The 15,880-nt window shown below is 40.0% G+C and overlaps 1 protein-coding gene across 1 annotated transcript in view; it reads right to left on the bottom strand.

Annotated features, from left to right (window-relative positions):
- TOGARAM2 (TOG array regulator of axonemal microtubules 2) overlaps positions 1-15,880 on the bottom strand; it is a 1,500,446-nt gene that overhangs the window by 1,000,134 nt on the left and 484,432 nt on the right. The window contains exon 2 of the mRNA XM_044059883.1: positions 12,050-12,179. Coding sequence (XP_043915818.1) covers positions 12,050-12,077 — 28 coding nt within the window. The 5' untranslated portion in view covers positions 12,078-12,179. The remainder of the gene's footprint in view (positions 1-12,049; positions 12,180-15,880) is intronic.

Genomic DNA, 15,880 nt, shown 5'->3' on the forward strand with positions numbered 1-15,880 from the left:
GAGTACCAAAAATACAAGTGTAGGGACCTGAATTTTGTCTGTGACTTAAACAAAACATGCTGGAGAGACAGATATGTTTTCCCAGAGATTGCCACACCTATGGAACAAGCTTCCCATCCATGTGAAGGTGAGTTTGTCTGTTACCCAGTTTAAGCACAACCTAGACCAGTGGATGGGGAATAGGAAATTTATAACGGGACTGGTACCCATGTCCCTTATGGACAGAGGTAGCTTATAATTTTCTGACTCTCAATGTCCTATTCAGATACAGAACAATATTATTCTTAAGAAAAAAATTTGGCTAGGGTTTGAAAGGTACCCCGGGTCATTAGCCAAGTAACAATCTATGAATCTATAAATCTATGAATCTATTAGTACAAATCTATATTTGCTAGACAACTTCCCCTTCTCAGCCTACCAAGATAGTCCAGTAGGGTAGTAGCAGGAGTGAGGCAGAAGACATTGCAGGGGTGTCTAGCAGTTGATGGTCAATCTGCAGCACCAGACACCCAGAAAACAAAAAGTATAAATGTGCAATAGAAAGAAATGTTTTTGTTATAGCTGCTGTTTAGAAGAAACTTTAGGCCATATTTCTTAAGTTGTTATAGAATAGAACTGGTTACTAAGAAACTGTCCTACCTTGAATATCAGAAGATAAACAGGAATATGATTTGTTACTGTTATATGAAAATGTACATTGTGATGGAATCTATAGCTTTGATATGATTTTGTTTAGTGGCTTGTTAAATATGATAGTGGTTTATATTAGAAGCAATGGAATGTAAAACAAGAGGTGATTTTGTTATACAGACTTGCATCATGAAAAGGATGGCAATTTTTTATTTCTAAAATATTTCCCTTTATTATGATGTACTTTAAATGTTTTAATAACACCACTTCAACTTTTTTCAGTAATTTGTGTGGGATTTGTTTTACATCTACCTGAGTAACTACCAGCAAAAGGAGGTAATGGAACCATTGTTTAATGTGTCATCCAAATGACAGCCCTTCAGGACTACAACAATCCCTCCTCAATGCTATACCACAGTATACTGGCATGTGGCCAAAAGTTATGATTTCTTCTGTATCAGTGGTGAGTACGCTGTCTGTCATGACATTGACATATGTTTTTGTATGCTTATATATTAACATTGACACTGTATCACCCATTTTGTACTTTCACATTACATTCTCTTACTTGGGTTCTTGTACAAAATCAGAACATCTAATAGCATGTGGCTGAGGGGGTTTCTGGCAAATCAGCATGTCACTATGTCAGCAGAGTAATTAATGCCCAAATAAACCATCCCTTACAGGATCTTATATTAGCACCAGCTATGACTTCTGCACACAATTGCACACCGCTAGCCCTTTAAGTATTAAGGTCTGTACATCCCCTCTCACTGTGTACCATCCTACACTTTCCATACAGTTGGCCAACAACATGTGTCCCCGGCAAATTTACACTTTTTCTTGTAACACAGCATGTACCACGCTCATCCTGTCTTGGCAGTAGAAACTGGCACACCCAATAACAGTTCCATACACTGTCCCAGTCACAGAGGTGAGATTGGTATATCTGCTAGCATATATAGCATCAGCAACTGAACAACTGCATAGGAGTTGGCTGAAATACATTTACTAGCCAGTGTGGTCAGCACCAGTTGCTGCTCAGTCTTTCAGAGGGTTGTCAGGAGGCCACATCCTCCTAATTCCTAATTAGGTTTCATCAAGTTAAAGAAAAAAGCTTTCCCTGTGGTGTTATTTTTGGAGGTGTTTCTGGAATTTGACTGAAAGGTATGAAAAGCCAAGAAGGCAACAGTTATGGTAGTCAGCAAAATGAAGGCTTTGGTCTGAAAGGAGTTTGATTATGTCACAGATAATGACTTTTAAGTGGTCTCAAAGAAGTATTGGAAATTCATTCAGTGATTCAGGAGAAGACGTGATGTTGCCCATGTTGTTTTCAGCAAGGGTGGAAAACCACTGGCCTTAATTAGGGACATTGTCAAGAGGTACACTATGAGGAACTCCTGAATCCGGTGAATGTGCTCAACTCAGAGGTAGCACAATCAGAAGCAGACAGTAGAAATGGAGCTTCTTCTTTAGATTAGATCATTGCAGTGTTTAAATAATTCTTCTGTATCAAGGCTGCAATGGATGAGATCTATATGGAAAAGAGGAAGGCTGTGGACATTCTTTAAATTTTGCAAGGAAGACTTGAACAATACTTTTTGCTTTGCAAACAAGATTAGTGGCTCCATTTTCAAAAAAAGAAGAGATTGAGAAGTATATTCCAGTGTTAAAAATTTCATGTTCTTCAACCTCCCTGAGAAAGCCTACGCCAGAGTAGTGGATAGGAAACATTACACTACAGCAATATTGCAAATATGTTTTTGACATCTTTAACTGAATTAAAATGAACTATATTAAAAACTAAAAGACTATAGTTTGCAATAACAAAAATAACATTAAATATTGCACACATCAGTTGAACCTTTTTCCAGTTTTTGCAGTAGACTTTAACTTGGCTTTATTATTAATAAGCATTAATTTTAAAACCGTGTTCTTGCCTGACACATTGCTTTGAAGGATGCTGTTTTGTGCATATGAGAAATTCAGTGCTCCCATTGTAAACATAATTCCATTATCCTATTTAGTTCTAACAGAAAATCATATTACATGTTCTTTCTTTCTGCGCATATATGTCTTGACTGCATATGCACAGAGGTATGATTTGCATGGACACTTTAATAGGAGGGATATACACATAAAGAACGATCTGTATGCAAATGAAATATTTAACACATGCCTAGGCTGTCTGCTTGCTAACATGCACATAACTTCTGGATAAAGAATAATGGCCCTAAACCAGCGTGAGTGATCACGTAATACCAAGGTATCATCTACAGCTTTTACTTATTACGGAGATGTAAACAGCTCCATCATGTTACTGGCTTACAAGTTCAAGAATACCCCAATATCAGTGTCATCAAACCATGCCTATGTGGATAATTATTTGTTATGGTGTATAGTATACATAATTATTATTTGTTATGATAACTGGCTTCTGAAAATCAGTAGCTGTCATACTATGCAAAACGTGATGAAAGATATCACTAGTAAGATACAAAAAGATCTCAATGCTTTCCCCTAATTATTTTACTGCACACTAACTGGATTTCTATCACCTGGTGTTTCTGAAAAGCCTATCAGCATTAAATCTATATGCCATGTACTAGAAAGAAGAATAAGGGTTATTGTCGGGCACATTATGATGCATAGACTGTCGACAATGTGCTGGTTGCTGGCCTTATCTTTCTAACATTTCCCCTCCTCCCCCATGTTTTCCTTCCTGTGATAGAGGCACATGGTTAAAGAGTCAGTTAGCATTTTATTCTAATCTACAGAGCTTGCAAAGCCATTCAGACATTAACAATGGTAGTTTTCACTCAAAAATCAAGCATCTCATGCTGTTTGACAAACTGGACAACTAAAGTATGTCTGATTTCCAGTAGCAGCTTTAATAACCAACAAACTTACAGGCACCAGTTTGCAGGAGCTGTCGACTGACAAGTTCCTGGTTGTTAGGTGCATTTCACCTCCCATGAGAGGCCAACCTATCATGTTAGACCTGATCAAATCTGTGCTTATGCCAAAACTATTCTAACTGCTGACCACATCCATAATATTTCTAAGCAGAGCTACAATCCAGAAATTGGAGAGGATGCTTGGATGCTTTCCAGGTCTTCCTTAAATGTCAAGTAGGTTCTGGTACCACGTCTCTAAATAAATGGAAGAAGTGCTTTTCCAAACATAGAAAGATATGCGTTGGCTGCACACTGTAACAGCACAGAATTGTATAAGCTGCTACATTCTCTTCATTCCCAAAAACAACAGAAAGTGTATCTAAAGGACATGTGAGTAAAATACGTTGGATGGATAGATTTATTATCTAGCTACTGCCCCATCTCTAGAGCAAACTGCTCTAGCATATTAACCACTGCCATTTTTGCCTCCTTCAAGACTAACATGAAAACTGGATCAGTATCTGCAAAGTTAATTTGTGGCCTGAAATGTTTTTCTCTCGTGGAAGTAGGGGATATATCCTGAGAGCAGTATTTGCCAAGGCACACATTGTCCTCAGACTTGGTTGCCTTGTAGCTCCTATGATGTTATGATTCAGAGACAGGATATCCCAGATAGTATTTGTAGGGCCATCTATTTCTTCTGAAGGGTATGAGATGATTAAAGGTACCCTTTTCTCCTCCTGTTCAGGAAATGTACTCCCTATTATTCAAATTAAGTCCAACCTGCAGTGAAGTCCTGAACAGGCCAAATGATGCTACACACAATAACAGTGTGAAGAGTGAACAGGCTAACTGCAACTGATCCAGCTGATCACAGGGAGAAAGCAGCTTACTTTTATAGATGCCACATAGGTTTTTGCATTTCCTTTAGCTGACTGCTCCGTTTTTGAAAACCTGTAAGTTATTTGACCACAGTCTTTCTCCTGTTAAGATACTTTACAATTAGATGGTTCTTTCTCTCCAACACATAACAAAATTAACTGCCATTCTGTTGTAGATCTGTCCATGATTTAATTCGCAAGGCCTACTTCTGCGAATGTGAAAACAATGCACCCAGAGCACTTGCCTTTCAACCAAGATGTTGTACTAATGGCTCTGGTGTGCTTCACATTCTCAAACTCCATGAAGATTTTTATTTTGAGATTTTTATACCACTCCTTTACCCCCTGACCAAATGGCTAAAGTGTTCCCAGGAATAACTAGTAAATGTTGAAGATGTCCAGACTCTGTTTTTAGTTTATGGAAACAAACATTTGCAGAATGACCTCCATTAGACAAATTATTGAATGAGGCTGAGGCAGCTTGTAAGAAGATATGGGACCTAAATATTATAATGACTTCTAAAAGACTTTTAGGGGTTCCTGTAATGCAGAAAATATTCTGATCACTGCTAATTCTTAAAGGGAAATACATTACCCTTAACAGCTGACTCAGTTGTTCAGGATTTGTGAGCTTACATGGACAATATGTGTCTACTGTTGAAGAAAGTCCTTCTATACTGCACAGCATATAAACAAAGGGATTGTTGCTAGATCTAGGGATGTCATTGTCCCCCTTTACTCAGCCCTCATTAGGCCAACAATTGAATATAATGCCCATTTTGGCATGTATCTGTCCAGACACATGCAACAACTGGAACTCCCACAGAGATACCTTACTAAAAGGATACAAGACCTGAACAAGATGTCCTACATAGACCGACTCAAAGCCCTGTCACTAAACAGAGTATTGTGCAGACTGCTAAGAGATGTCCTCTGTCTGGCATACAAGGCATCCTCTGACCCATTACTGATGGATTTACTACACATCAGCAAGTCAAATGGCATCAGAAATAGTTGATCTAGGGATCTAAACTACTTCTGTGATACAAAAGAGTAGTATGGTGGGACATGTATATTTCGCAGGAGATACCGCTGCTGTGGAACAGACTCTACACCCACATAAAACAATTTCATTCCTAACCATTTTTAAGCACAACGTAGCTCTATGAATGGAAAACAGAAAATTTACCCTAGGACTGCCCCCTATACTACTAATGGACAGAGGCAGCTCTGAAATGCTTAATCTCATGCATGGGTCCCCTTACATTATCTATGATATGATCCCATTTATTCTCATTGGGGTAATATATAATTACCGACCATGTAATGGGTAAGGCCAATCTCTAACCAAATGGGATAGGTTAATTCAAGCACAAAAAGGGAAACTGTCTATGCTTGAAATGGCCAACAATGGCAGCTAGCCTAGTTCTTACCTATGAACCTATTGGAAACAAATATAGCCATCAGTGATAGTAAAGTATAATTCACATCTTATTAAGTATTATCACAACAGAATATGCCTGATGGCAAGATAAAGAAATTATGCCTTGCAACTTACTTATACAAATATGATGTAAAATACCAAGCTGCTTGTAAGATAGGCATGTTTTAAATTATAAGTAAATACTAGATCCACATTCTGCAAACTATGACAAGCCTAGCTAGTAACTAGAGGTCAAAATCAAGCCTTGCATCTTGTACTTGTGAGATTAAGACCTTAAACATTATGCCAAACTTCCACCCTCAAAGGTCATGGAAAACACTTTCTTCTACTATGATACTATATTTCTAGAAAATGTTACATGCCTGTATGTACATTTCCTTCTAGGAAATCTGTATCTGCCATCTCTGAAGGGGTTCTATGGCAAGTTTGGTTCGATGGTGTTGGTGTCTTGTTTTGGTACTGTTATGTATGTATATTCAAATGTAATCCTGGCAAAATGTTTCTCAAACAAGTAAAAGTTAACCTCATTCATTTTAGCTGGGTAAATCATCACATGCCTGCTCAGTGGTATTCCAGTATGGATGCATGGTTATCATAAGTTCATAGGTCCATAGGGAGGTACTAGGCTATTGGCCCTAGGACCTATATAAGCCTAGCCAAAAAGGTACCCTAGCTTTCGCCACCCAAGAAAATTATTTTCCTGTGCCCCTGTCGAACAGAGCCACAGAAGTGATCCCCAGGGTGAATTTCCTATCTCACCTCCAGTCATCAAGATTTTTCTTGGAGTGCTAATGAGGAGCTTTGTTTGATATAGATAGTTAGTTTGTTCTAGAGTATGGGAAGTCTCTGGGACAGGAATCAATCCCTCCAGCATGTTCTGTTTATTGTGGTGACAAGGTTTAGGTCCCTACAGTGTGTAGCTTGGAGGGATTGGGATTTCTTTAAGTGGAGCATGTCCAACAGCTCTGGGTTTGACATAGCTTTATATGTTAGGCAGAGATCGCCTCTGAGTAGGCGATATGCAACAGAGTAAAGCTGGAGTTTTTTGAGCCGGTTTACGTAGGGCATCTGTTTGAGGCCAGTAATCCTCTTTGTCAGGTATTTCTGCGGCCTTTCCAGTTGTTGTAGATGTCTTGTGAGGTACATACCAAAAGGGGCATTGTACTCTATAATGGGTCTAATGAGTGATGAGCAGAGGAGAACAATGACCTGTTTTTTCCTGGGTGAGAAACCTTTTGTGATGAGGTGTGCCACGTAGAAGGATTTCCTGTCTACTGTGGCAATGTGATTATCAAAGGAGAGACTACTATCCACCTGTGTCCCAAGGTCCCTTATCACACATTCAGTGTTAAGTAGACTACCACCTATGTGGTAGCTCATGGGTACAGAGTTTTTACCAAAAGGGATGACAATGCACTTTTTGGCATTGAGCTTGAGGCCATGGCTTTGAGACCAGGCATCTGTCTCAGTGAGGCCCTTTTGTAGGATGTCCATATCATTAGGAGTTTTGATTATGGTTCCTAATTTGCAGTCATCTGCGAACTTTGTTAGCTAAAGACCTTCTGTGTTAGCCTGTACTTCAGGGAAGTAGATGCCAAACAGGAGAGGACCTAGGACTGAACCCTGTGGTACTCCACTTGTAACTGGTCTGAAGTAGGATTTGGAGTCTGCTACTTTCACAGTGTGGTTTCTATCAGTTAGCCAGTTGGCAACCTATCTTGTGATATAGGGATTTATATCTAGTTTAGTGAGTTTATCTATAATTCCAGAGTGGGGAGATGGTGACAAAAGCCTTGGTGAGATCTAGATAGGCTGTATGAATCACCTTACCCTCATCTATGGCTTTGATGACTGCTTCAAAGAAGTCTATCAGGTTTAGGAGACATGATCTGCCTTTTACAAACCCAATCTGGGTGGGATCCAGAGTTTGGAGATTACCAATGTCTTTGTTTATAAGTTCCATGATGATACGTTCCATGGCCTTGCAGACCAGGCTCATCAGGCTAATGGGACAGTAGCTCCCGGGGTCTGTGGTGGCTCCCTCTTTGTGGAGTGGGATAACTGTTGCTGTGTGCCATTCAGTGGGCACAAAGCCTGAGGTGAGGCTATGATTGAACATGGTACTTAGGTGGAGTGCCAGTTCATTCTGTAGTTCATGTAGAATGCAGCCTGGGATGTTGTCAGGTTCCATGGATGCTGTGTTCTTGGCTTTGGAGAGTGTGTTTTTTACCTGTGCAGCCATGATTACAGGAACTTTGCATTCTTCCAGTATAGAGATGGGCCCTTTAGGGGGTGAGAGTGAGAGGGGGGTAAAGTTAGCACTGAACCTATCTGCCAGGATGTTGGCAATATCAGTTGGTTCTGTATATTTAGTGCCATTGTGCTGTAACTCAGAGCAGATCTGAGTGTTGCCATTGAGATTCTTGACATAGCTATAGAATGCTTTGTGGTTGTCTTTAGAATCAGTGGTGATTTTGTTTTTATAACTAGCTTTGGAGGATTTTATGAGGGCTCTCAGCTTCTTACTGAGGCTGACCAGGGAGTTCCTCCAATCATGGGATTTTACTATTTTTTGCAACAGTTTCTTTCTTCTGTTTTAGAGTTTGTTTATGGCAGGGGACCACCAGACTGGCTTCCTTTTTTTGGAGGACAGCATCTTGGTTCTGTTAGGGATAGCACAATCCATGCACTCGTGTAAGTGCTTATAAAGTGCATTTGTGTAGGATTCAGCAGTTGTACCTCTATTGTCCATCTGCATGGGTGTCGTGAAGTTTGCCACTTCTGTCTTAAGAAGCGTGAAGTTGGCTTTGGACAAATTTTTTACGGTGGTTTCCCTAATGGGGGTGGGGGCAGGATGTGGATGTCTAGGTTGATTAGCTTGTGGTTGGAGATGACCATCAAGGAATTGACCTCTGGTGTGGAACACTGGTCGCCCATGTTGGTAATGACCAGGTCTAGGATATTGCTGCCCCTGGTGGGGGTGTGGATAAGTTGATCCAAGGCGTTGGAATTTATAAATTCCAGAAAACTTTGAGCAAAAGAGTTGATACATGAGTAGTTTTCCCAGTTAATGGTGGGGTAGGTGAAATCGCCCATTATTAGGGTGTTAGGTTGTACCCTAATATTTTCCAGTTTGTCAAGAAATGAGGAGTGGGAATCCTGGGGCATCATGGGGGATCTGTAACAAGCTACAATTTGGATTGCGTCTTGCCCAGAGTTAGTTGCACTTGGATAATCTCGGATGTATTATTCTGAGCAACTAGCCTGGAGGTGTGGATATCCCTAATGAATATGGACAAGCCTCCACCTTTAGTGTTTCGGTCAAGGTTAGGTGGCCAAATGGTGTGGTATGAATTATAGCCTGGTAATGTAGGGGTGCTCTCTGGAGCCTGTAACCAGGTCTCTGTCACTGCACAGATGTCAATGTTCTCCATTTTAAGGAGTGCCTCGAGTGAGTGCATGTTGAGGTTTAGACTTCTAACACTGAGTAGCATTACCCTCAGATTTTGCTTGCTTGTACCTGTTACAGTGGTGAAATTGCCATTTGAACCTTGCGTAAAAAAGGCACTATAGGGGTGGCAAGAGCCTTATCCAGTATCCAGAATCCCAAGGGCGACAGGTGCAGGGCATCTCTGGCAAAGCATTGTGGTCTGTCGATTATGTCATCCCAGGCAAACAGATACTGGATCCACTTAGAATGACACCAGAAGCATAGCCAATTATTGAAGTCAGTCATTTTGTCCTTGTACTGTGGTATCATTCTGGGTGACGGCAGGATGCTACTCAGGGCTAGGGTCATACCTGCCTGGGCTACAAGATCGGAGAGCTCCTCCATGTCTCTTTTCATGTAGTCCAGGGAGGTACGTCTCAGGTCATTCACACCAACATGGACAATGGCAGAGTCATATTTGTACTTGTTGTGGAGTAACCTGAGTGCATGCATTATGTGGTGGATCCTGGCACCTGACAAGCAGTTGAGAGTAACTTTCTCCTTGTTTAGCCTGGTGAGTGAAACATCAGTGTGCCTGACTATAGAGTCACCTATGACTAGAGTGTTGGGTACGTTGTTATGTCTTACGGGCTGTGGTTGAGTGGCACACTAAATTTGTGGGCTATGTGTCATTTGGGTTGTGTTGGGGGGTGGAGGTTGCTTGTGTTTCTGCTTTGGAGGTCTCTGTTGCTTGGGCAGATTTTTATTAAGAGCCTCCGTGAATGTAGGTGTGTGTTTTGTGTTTCTATGTGTGTGTTTTGGTGGTGTAGGTTTTGAGGGACTATGTGATGAGTGTGGTGTGGTGCAAGTGTTTACCTTCTCCTCTTGACTGTCTAGTCCAGTTTTGGGTGAAGAGAGCTTTGCTTCCACTTTGGCTATATAAGTGCATCTCTCACAGGTTGTAGTGTTGGGTGGTAGGAGGAGATGGATTTCTGTGTACCTGAGGCAATTGCTGCATTGCCCCAAGATACCCAGATTCATCAGGTAGACAGGAGAAAACACTGGGAGCTGACCCTTAGACATGCCTGGATAGGTGCTTATTTATTAACTATTAAAAAACTGTTTTCTTCTAGACAAGTGAGGAAAGTTGAGTGCTGTAGTAATTTGTAGCTTATTTAGTGCTTACAACAAGTTCTGAACAAGTACTAAGCTCAAAGAAACAGATTTCAGTGCTAAAACTAAAAAACTGGCTAGTTCTAAGGGAAAATTTGAAGAGCAGACTTTATGGCGCCAGGAATAGTTTAATCCTAGCTAAGCAGTGTTGCATAAAGTATATATATTTTTTCCTTTGATAAGCTACCTAGTGCTAACCACTCCCACTGATAAGCTAGAAGGCTTCCCTCCAACACAGAAAAGCTTGGGGGCTCAGAAGCTTACAAACAGTCCTGGATACAGCAAATCTGTATCTGGACTAGACTACTTACAGGAAAGGCAGGATATATATATATATATATATATATATATATATATATATATATATATATATATATATATATTTTTTAGTAAAGTGGAAAGGGGAGAAAGGAGGACCATTCAAGGTTAAGAAACTAAGTGGGTTGGTCTTCTCAAATGTTCTCCCTGTATTAGTTAGAATGAGGTAATGACACTAGACTGGGAGGAGTGTCCCAGATCAGATTTACAGTAGGGGCAGGCAACTGCAAAGCCACCAAGTATAAGAACAGGATACCAATAGGGAGGGAGGAAGGGAAACAAAAAAGTTATATGATACACTCCTTGGCAGGAAATCAGAACAAACAAACACAAACAGATGCTTAACAAATGTAGAAAATTTCCATTTAATATCTCACACACAGTGAGACTAGTCAGAAAAGTATGCAGCAGACAATAAAAGTGCTATAAATAACTCGTAAAAATAAGCAAAAAAACAGGATACTTAAAGTTATGTATCACAGATCAGAATTTTCTCACTGCCCTTCCTCCAATTAGCTCAGAGTGAAATCCATAAAATAAAAAGAAATCCAATTACTAGCATGGAGGATCTAGGTGGAGGAGAGTAGAAGTGGTGACAACCATTGGCTCTGTCATTCTGAGAAGGAGAGTGGAGGGTTTGCTACTGATTTAGCACTCCCCCAGTGATCAGTGATGGGTTTAGTGAAATAATTGCATAACAGACAGCCCCTGAATTTGGCATACTATGAGGAGGGAGCAAATTGATGCTTCAAGTGGTAATACGCATGATGTCAAACAGCCCACACAGCAAAAATCCCCTGCCTGCTTGGGCAGTATATGCGATACTGCCAGATTACTTTTCCTTGTGTTTCCCCTTCCTCCTCCAAGCTTCTGACATCTGTGCCTCTCTCAGCCCTGGTGACACAAGCTAGGAGCAAATGGACTGGCATTGAGCAGCAGGTGGTCATCTTAAAAGGTACATGGGGGAATCAGCTGGCTAAACATAATGGGTCTAGGAGCTTAGAAGTATGCTGATTTAAACCAAACAGAGCTCCTGGTTCACCCCTGAAAAGCAACACTTTTTCCAGTGGGCTTACCTAGCTAACAAATAGATAAAATAGGAAAAAAGTGTTTTGTTGTAAATACTAAAATTAGAACAGATTTAATAGAGAGGCATACGATTTAGAAACCAAAAGGCAAATATGAATGTAACTAACATCTAAAAAGTAAAGTATTAAAATAAGATGGAAAGGACAGTCATCAGTTATTTGTTTGCAGGAAATAATATAATGTTTACCTCCTTGGATGTCATTGCGTAAGGCCATAGTCTTTCTAGCGACACACCTTGCTGCTAAACAACTGTCTTCTCTGCTGTCTGGATGTTGTGTTATTGTTGGTATGGATTCCTCCCCATGAGGTATGAAAACCTGGTAATAAAATATAGAGATAAGATGTAACAGGCACCCACTCACTGCCAAGTTCTTACCACTCCTGGAAGGAACATTTTGCTGTGCTAATAATAACAGTGTGTATCAAATTAAGTGACACAGTTACAACATGTAATGTTTTATGTTGACAATATCAGATATGCAATTGCCTTAGTAAATGTTCTTTAAAATAACATAGCACCACTTTTAACCCCTAAAGTTACCAGTGGATGACTGCATAACATCAAGTGAAAAATGGCTTCCTGTCAGAAGGGGGAGACCTGTAGGTGCACATCCTACAGATCTATGAAATAAAGTACTACTTCATAGGAATTACAATCTATGTCAAAATCCACCTCATCAATTCTATAGCATTTTTCCAAAAACTTAGTGATCACCACTCCAGTACCCCTGACTCTGAGATCCCCGTACTTCAGAGTAGGTAAGTAATCTGAAATACTGCAACATCAGAAAATACATGTTCACCCTACTTCAACATACAGCTTCATTCAACCAAGAATCACAGTTATGGATCTTGGAATATCTCCAGACAGCCATAAAAAGGGTGCACAGATAATTTCTTCTGTTATAAACAGGCACTTACACATAATTAAGAAATAGCAATATATACAGTAAAAGACTTTAAAGGATATCACATTGGACTGAGGTTCAAGACCAAAGGGTGACTGTCCTAACATTTCTGGAGAATGCAAGCATGCTGACATGATTTACTGGGTATACAGAGTACTTTGCCATGCTTTAAAATGCATTGCAAACTACTATGTTGTAATTGTTTAGCTTATTAAATAAAGTTACATATAAAATGTAAGTCCATAATAACATTGTAAATACTAACTATGCTCAGGACTGTGTGTGCCTTTTTCTAAGCAAAACTTTGTTCCTGTTGTTCTTGAGGCGGTTTCTCCCTCTGGGTCACTGGCCATCTATAATTAGATATGTAGACCAGGATGGGGGCACCGGGTAGTGTGGTGGGAGCCGCTGTGAAGCCCTTTTGCCTAGGGCACCACTTGACCCAAGGCCGCTCCTGCTATGCGGGAAGACTATCCCTTGCCTCTTCCTTTCTACTTCCATGCTTGCTCTATGGTGTACCTCTCCTTACTAATATACAGTCCTCTCTTAAATCCAAACTGGACTCATGCTACAATAAAATCATAATATTTGTAAATCCAAACTGGACTCATGCTACAATAAAATCATAACATTTGTAAATCCAAACTGGACTCATGCTACAATAAAATCATAAACTCTGTAATTCATGCCAAACACTCCTCCCACCACAGCATGTCATATCCAATGTCTAAACTGGCTAGAACTTCCCCATCTAACATACCTGCAACTAACCACAGCTCATAAACTAATCTATAAGCCTTCCAGTTGTCCTACCCTTTCCTCTCTATTCATCATGTATCAACCAACTATACCTCTGCTTTTAGTCAATAAGATGTTCCTTAATGTAGCAAAACCTAACCTTTCCGCCAGTCAGATGCATTACCCATGTGCTATAGCAAAACTATGGAATGCTCTGCCTCCTTCAATTAGGTCTACTAGCAACCCTGAATGCATGTACCAGCACTGACTATAAAAATCAATGTTCCTAGCCTTCCTGCTTTCCCTCCCCATCTCACTTATGTCTCAATTTCCTCATATAAACATACAGTGCTTCCAGCTTACTAAGTCCAACATGGGCCACACGTAATCTGCTATATCAGTTACCTACTACATCTTCTATTTAGTCTTGATGCCTATATAGCAGTAGCTCTAAGGCTGTCCCTCACTCTCAGAATCTTTAATCTGCTGTTCTCCATCTTACCCTCTCTACTGTAAAACTGTAATATTGTATTGTTCACACATTCGCTATTATCCCACGTCATCCATTGTATTCTTGTTTGGCTTGTTTACTTAAAATCAAACATCTGTATAACTAGTATTATCCATTTTATTGTATCACCTATTCTGTAATGTTGTGTTCTGTACCATCGCTGCTTCATTTCTGTATTTTGATTCTGTAGCTTTATCATGTTATTTGTTTTTGGAGCTTTTCTCCCCTGGCCTGTACTGAAAGCAGGCTCACCCTGGCCCAGTAGACCTCCTGATAAACAAATGCAAATAAAATAAAATAAATAGAAATAAAATAATACTACCTTAAGAAATGCAGTATTCCATTTTTATTACCTGCACAACTGATGTGATGTCACATTGTAGCTGAATACTGATAAATTAGCATAATACAATATATACATGAAAAAATGATAGAAAAGGAAGTAATTTATTTTACAATGTTCATGTTCAACCAAATCATAGTATTTAGTTACATAGCTGCATATAACAAGGTTGTGCTTGTTTTGACATCTGATTACCTTGTGAGCTGCACTATAGCAGGCGTTTCTTTTGTTAAAGATTAACAAACACTCATGCTAAAGCTCAACATTTTTCATGAAATAACTGGCATACCTCCCTTTAAGTTTATACAAAAGTTGTAATACAGTGTAGCATAAGATAGGGAAAGATGTAGGTACTATGCTTTCAGTAAAGTTGGAACATGGGATACAGAAGGACACATGGTTCTTACCAGATGTGAAAGGGGAAGTAAGAACTATTAATGCAAGAGTGTTGGACTCAGAAAAGTCAGAATAGCAAAGAAATGCTATATAATAGACTGAGAATTACATGTCACCCAGTATGCAAGTCATGGCATAATGAGACAAAAAAGAGACTTTACATCCTTCATCACCGTGCAGTGGCCAATGATTGCTGAAGTAATTGTGCCTTCACAGGACAGTGTGCAAGTTTAGATTTGTTCAACACTAATGAACTGCCCAGGTTGCAAGAACTGAACAGTGTGCTCTGTTCTGCATGCTGCAATACTTCACTATACAGCCTCACCTGGTCTGCTGGTCAGTGTGTATATTGTCCAGCAGTATGGCAATTGCACCTTGAACCTCTCTGTTGCCATTAGAGCTGTGTTGTTAACTGTGCTTCATTGTGCTGTGTATAGAAGGCTATTGGCAGCAGTCCACACATAAGATGCCCCTGTTTAGAATAACAGCAACGGTAGCAGTGCGTGTAATGTGTATTATTGTCTTGAAGCCAGTGGTTCTATGTGCTGCCTGTGCAGGGTTGTCTCACTGCATTTGCACTCTGCAGACATATGTCTGCACTCTGGCTATTCACTGATTCAAGGTATCCAGTGTCTCATTTACATTTCATTGCAGAGGTGGCCATCACATGTAGACATAGCTGGTGCTTGAGCACTCTGGGCAGGGTGTTGCTAGTATCACTGTTCAGTGTAGATAAAGGTCAATTACATGATGCAAACTAACAAACACATCACATGCAACCTGTCAAAAATCCACATCAATAAAATCCACAAATATGAAAGACTACATAGTCAAAAATACAACAGAAAAAAATTGAAAAATATTTTTTGTTGTGGAGGTATAGCCCCCTATATCTCCCATTGCAGGAAGATATACTGCTTCATTATCCTAATACTATAATCAACTCTGAGGTCACTGCACATTGGGTGGAGAGGATTTTCCCCCATTGTAGCACTCATTCACAGCATCAGGCAACACAATCGTCAAAGTAAACAGGAACTGCCTTTCAGTAGTAAAACATCAGGGAACTTTTGGTCATTGAATACTTCACCCTCACTCAGTGAAACACTGCAGTCAAGGTTT

The sequence above is a fragment of the Protopterus annectens genome, chromosome 1.part2, assembly GCF_019279795.1.
Source record: "Protopterus annectens isolate FY-2018-M chromosome 1.part2, PAN1.0, whole genome shotgun sequence".
NCBI lineage: Eukaryota > Metazoa > Chordata > Ceratodontiformes > Protopteridae > Protopterus > Protopterus annectens.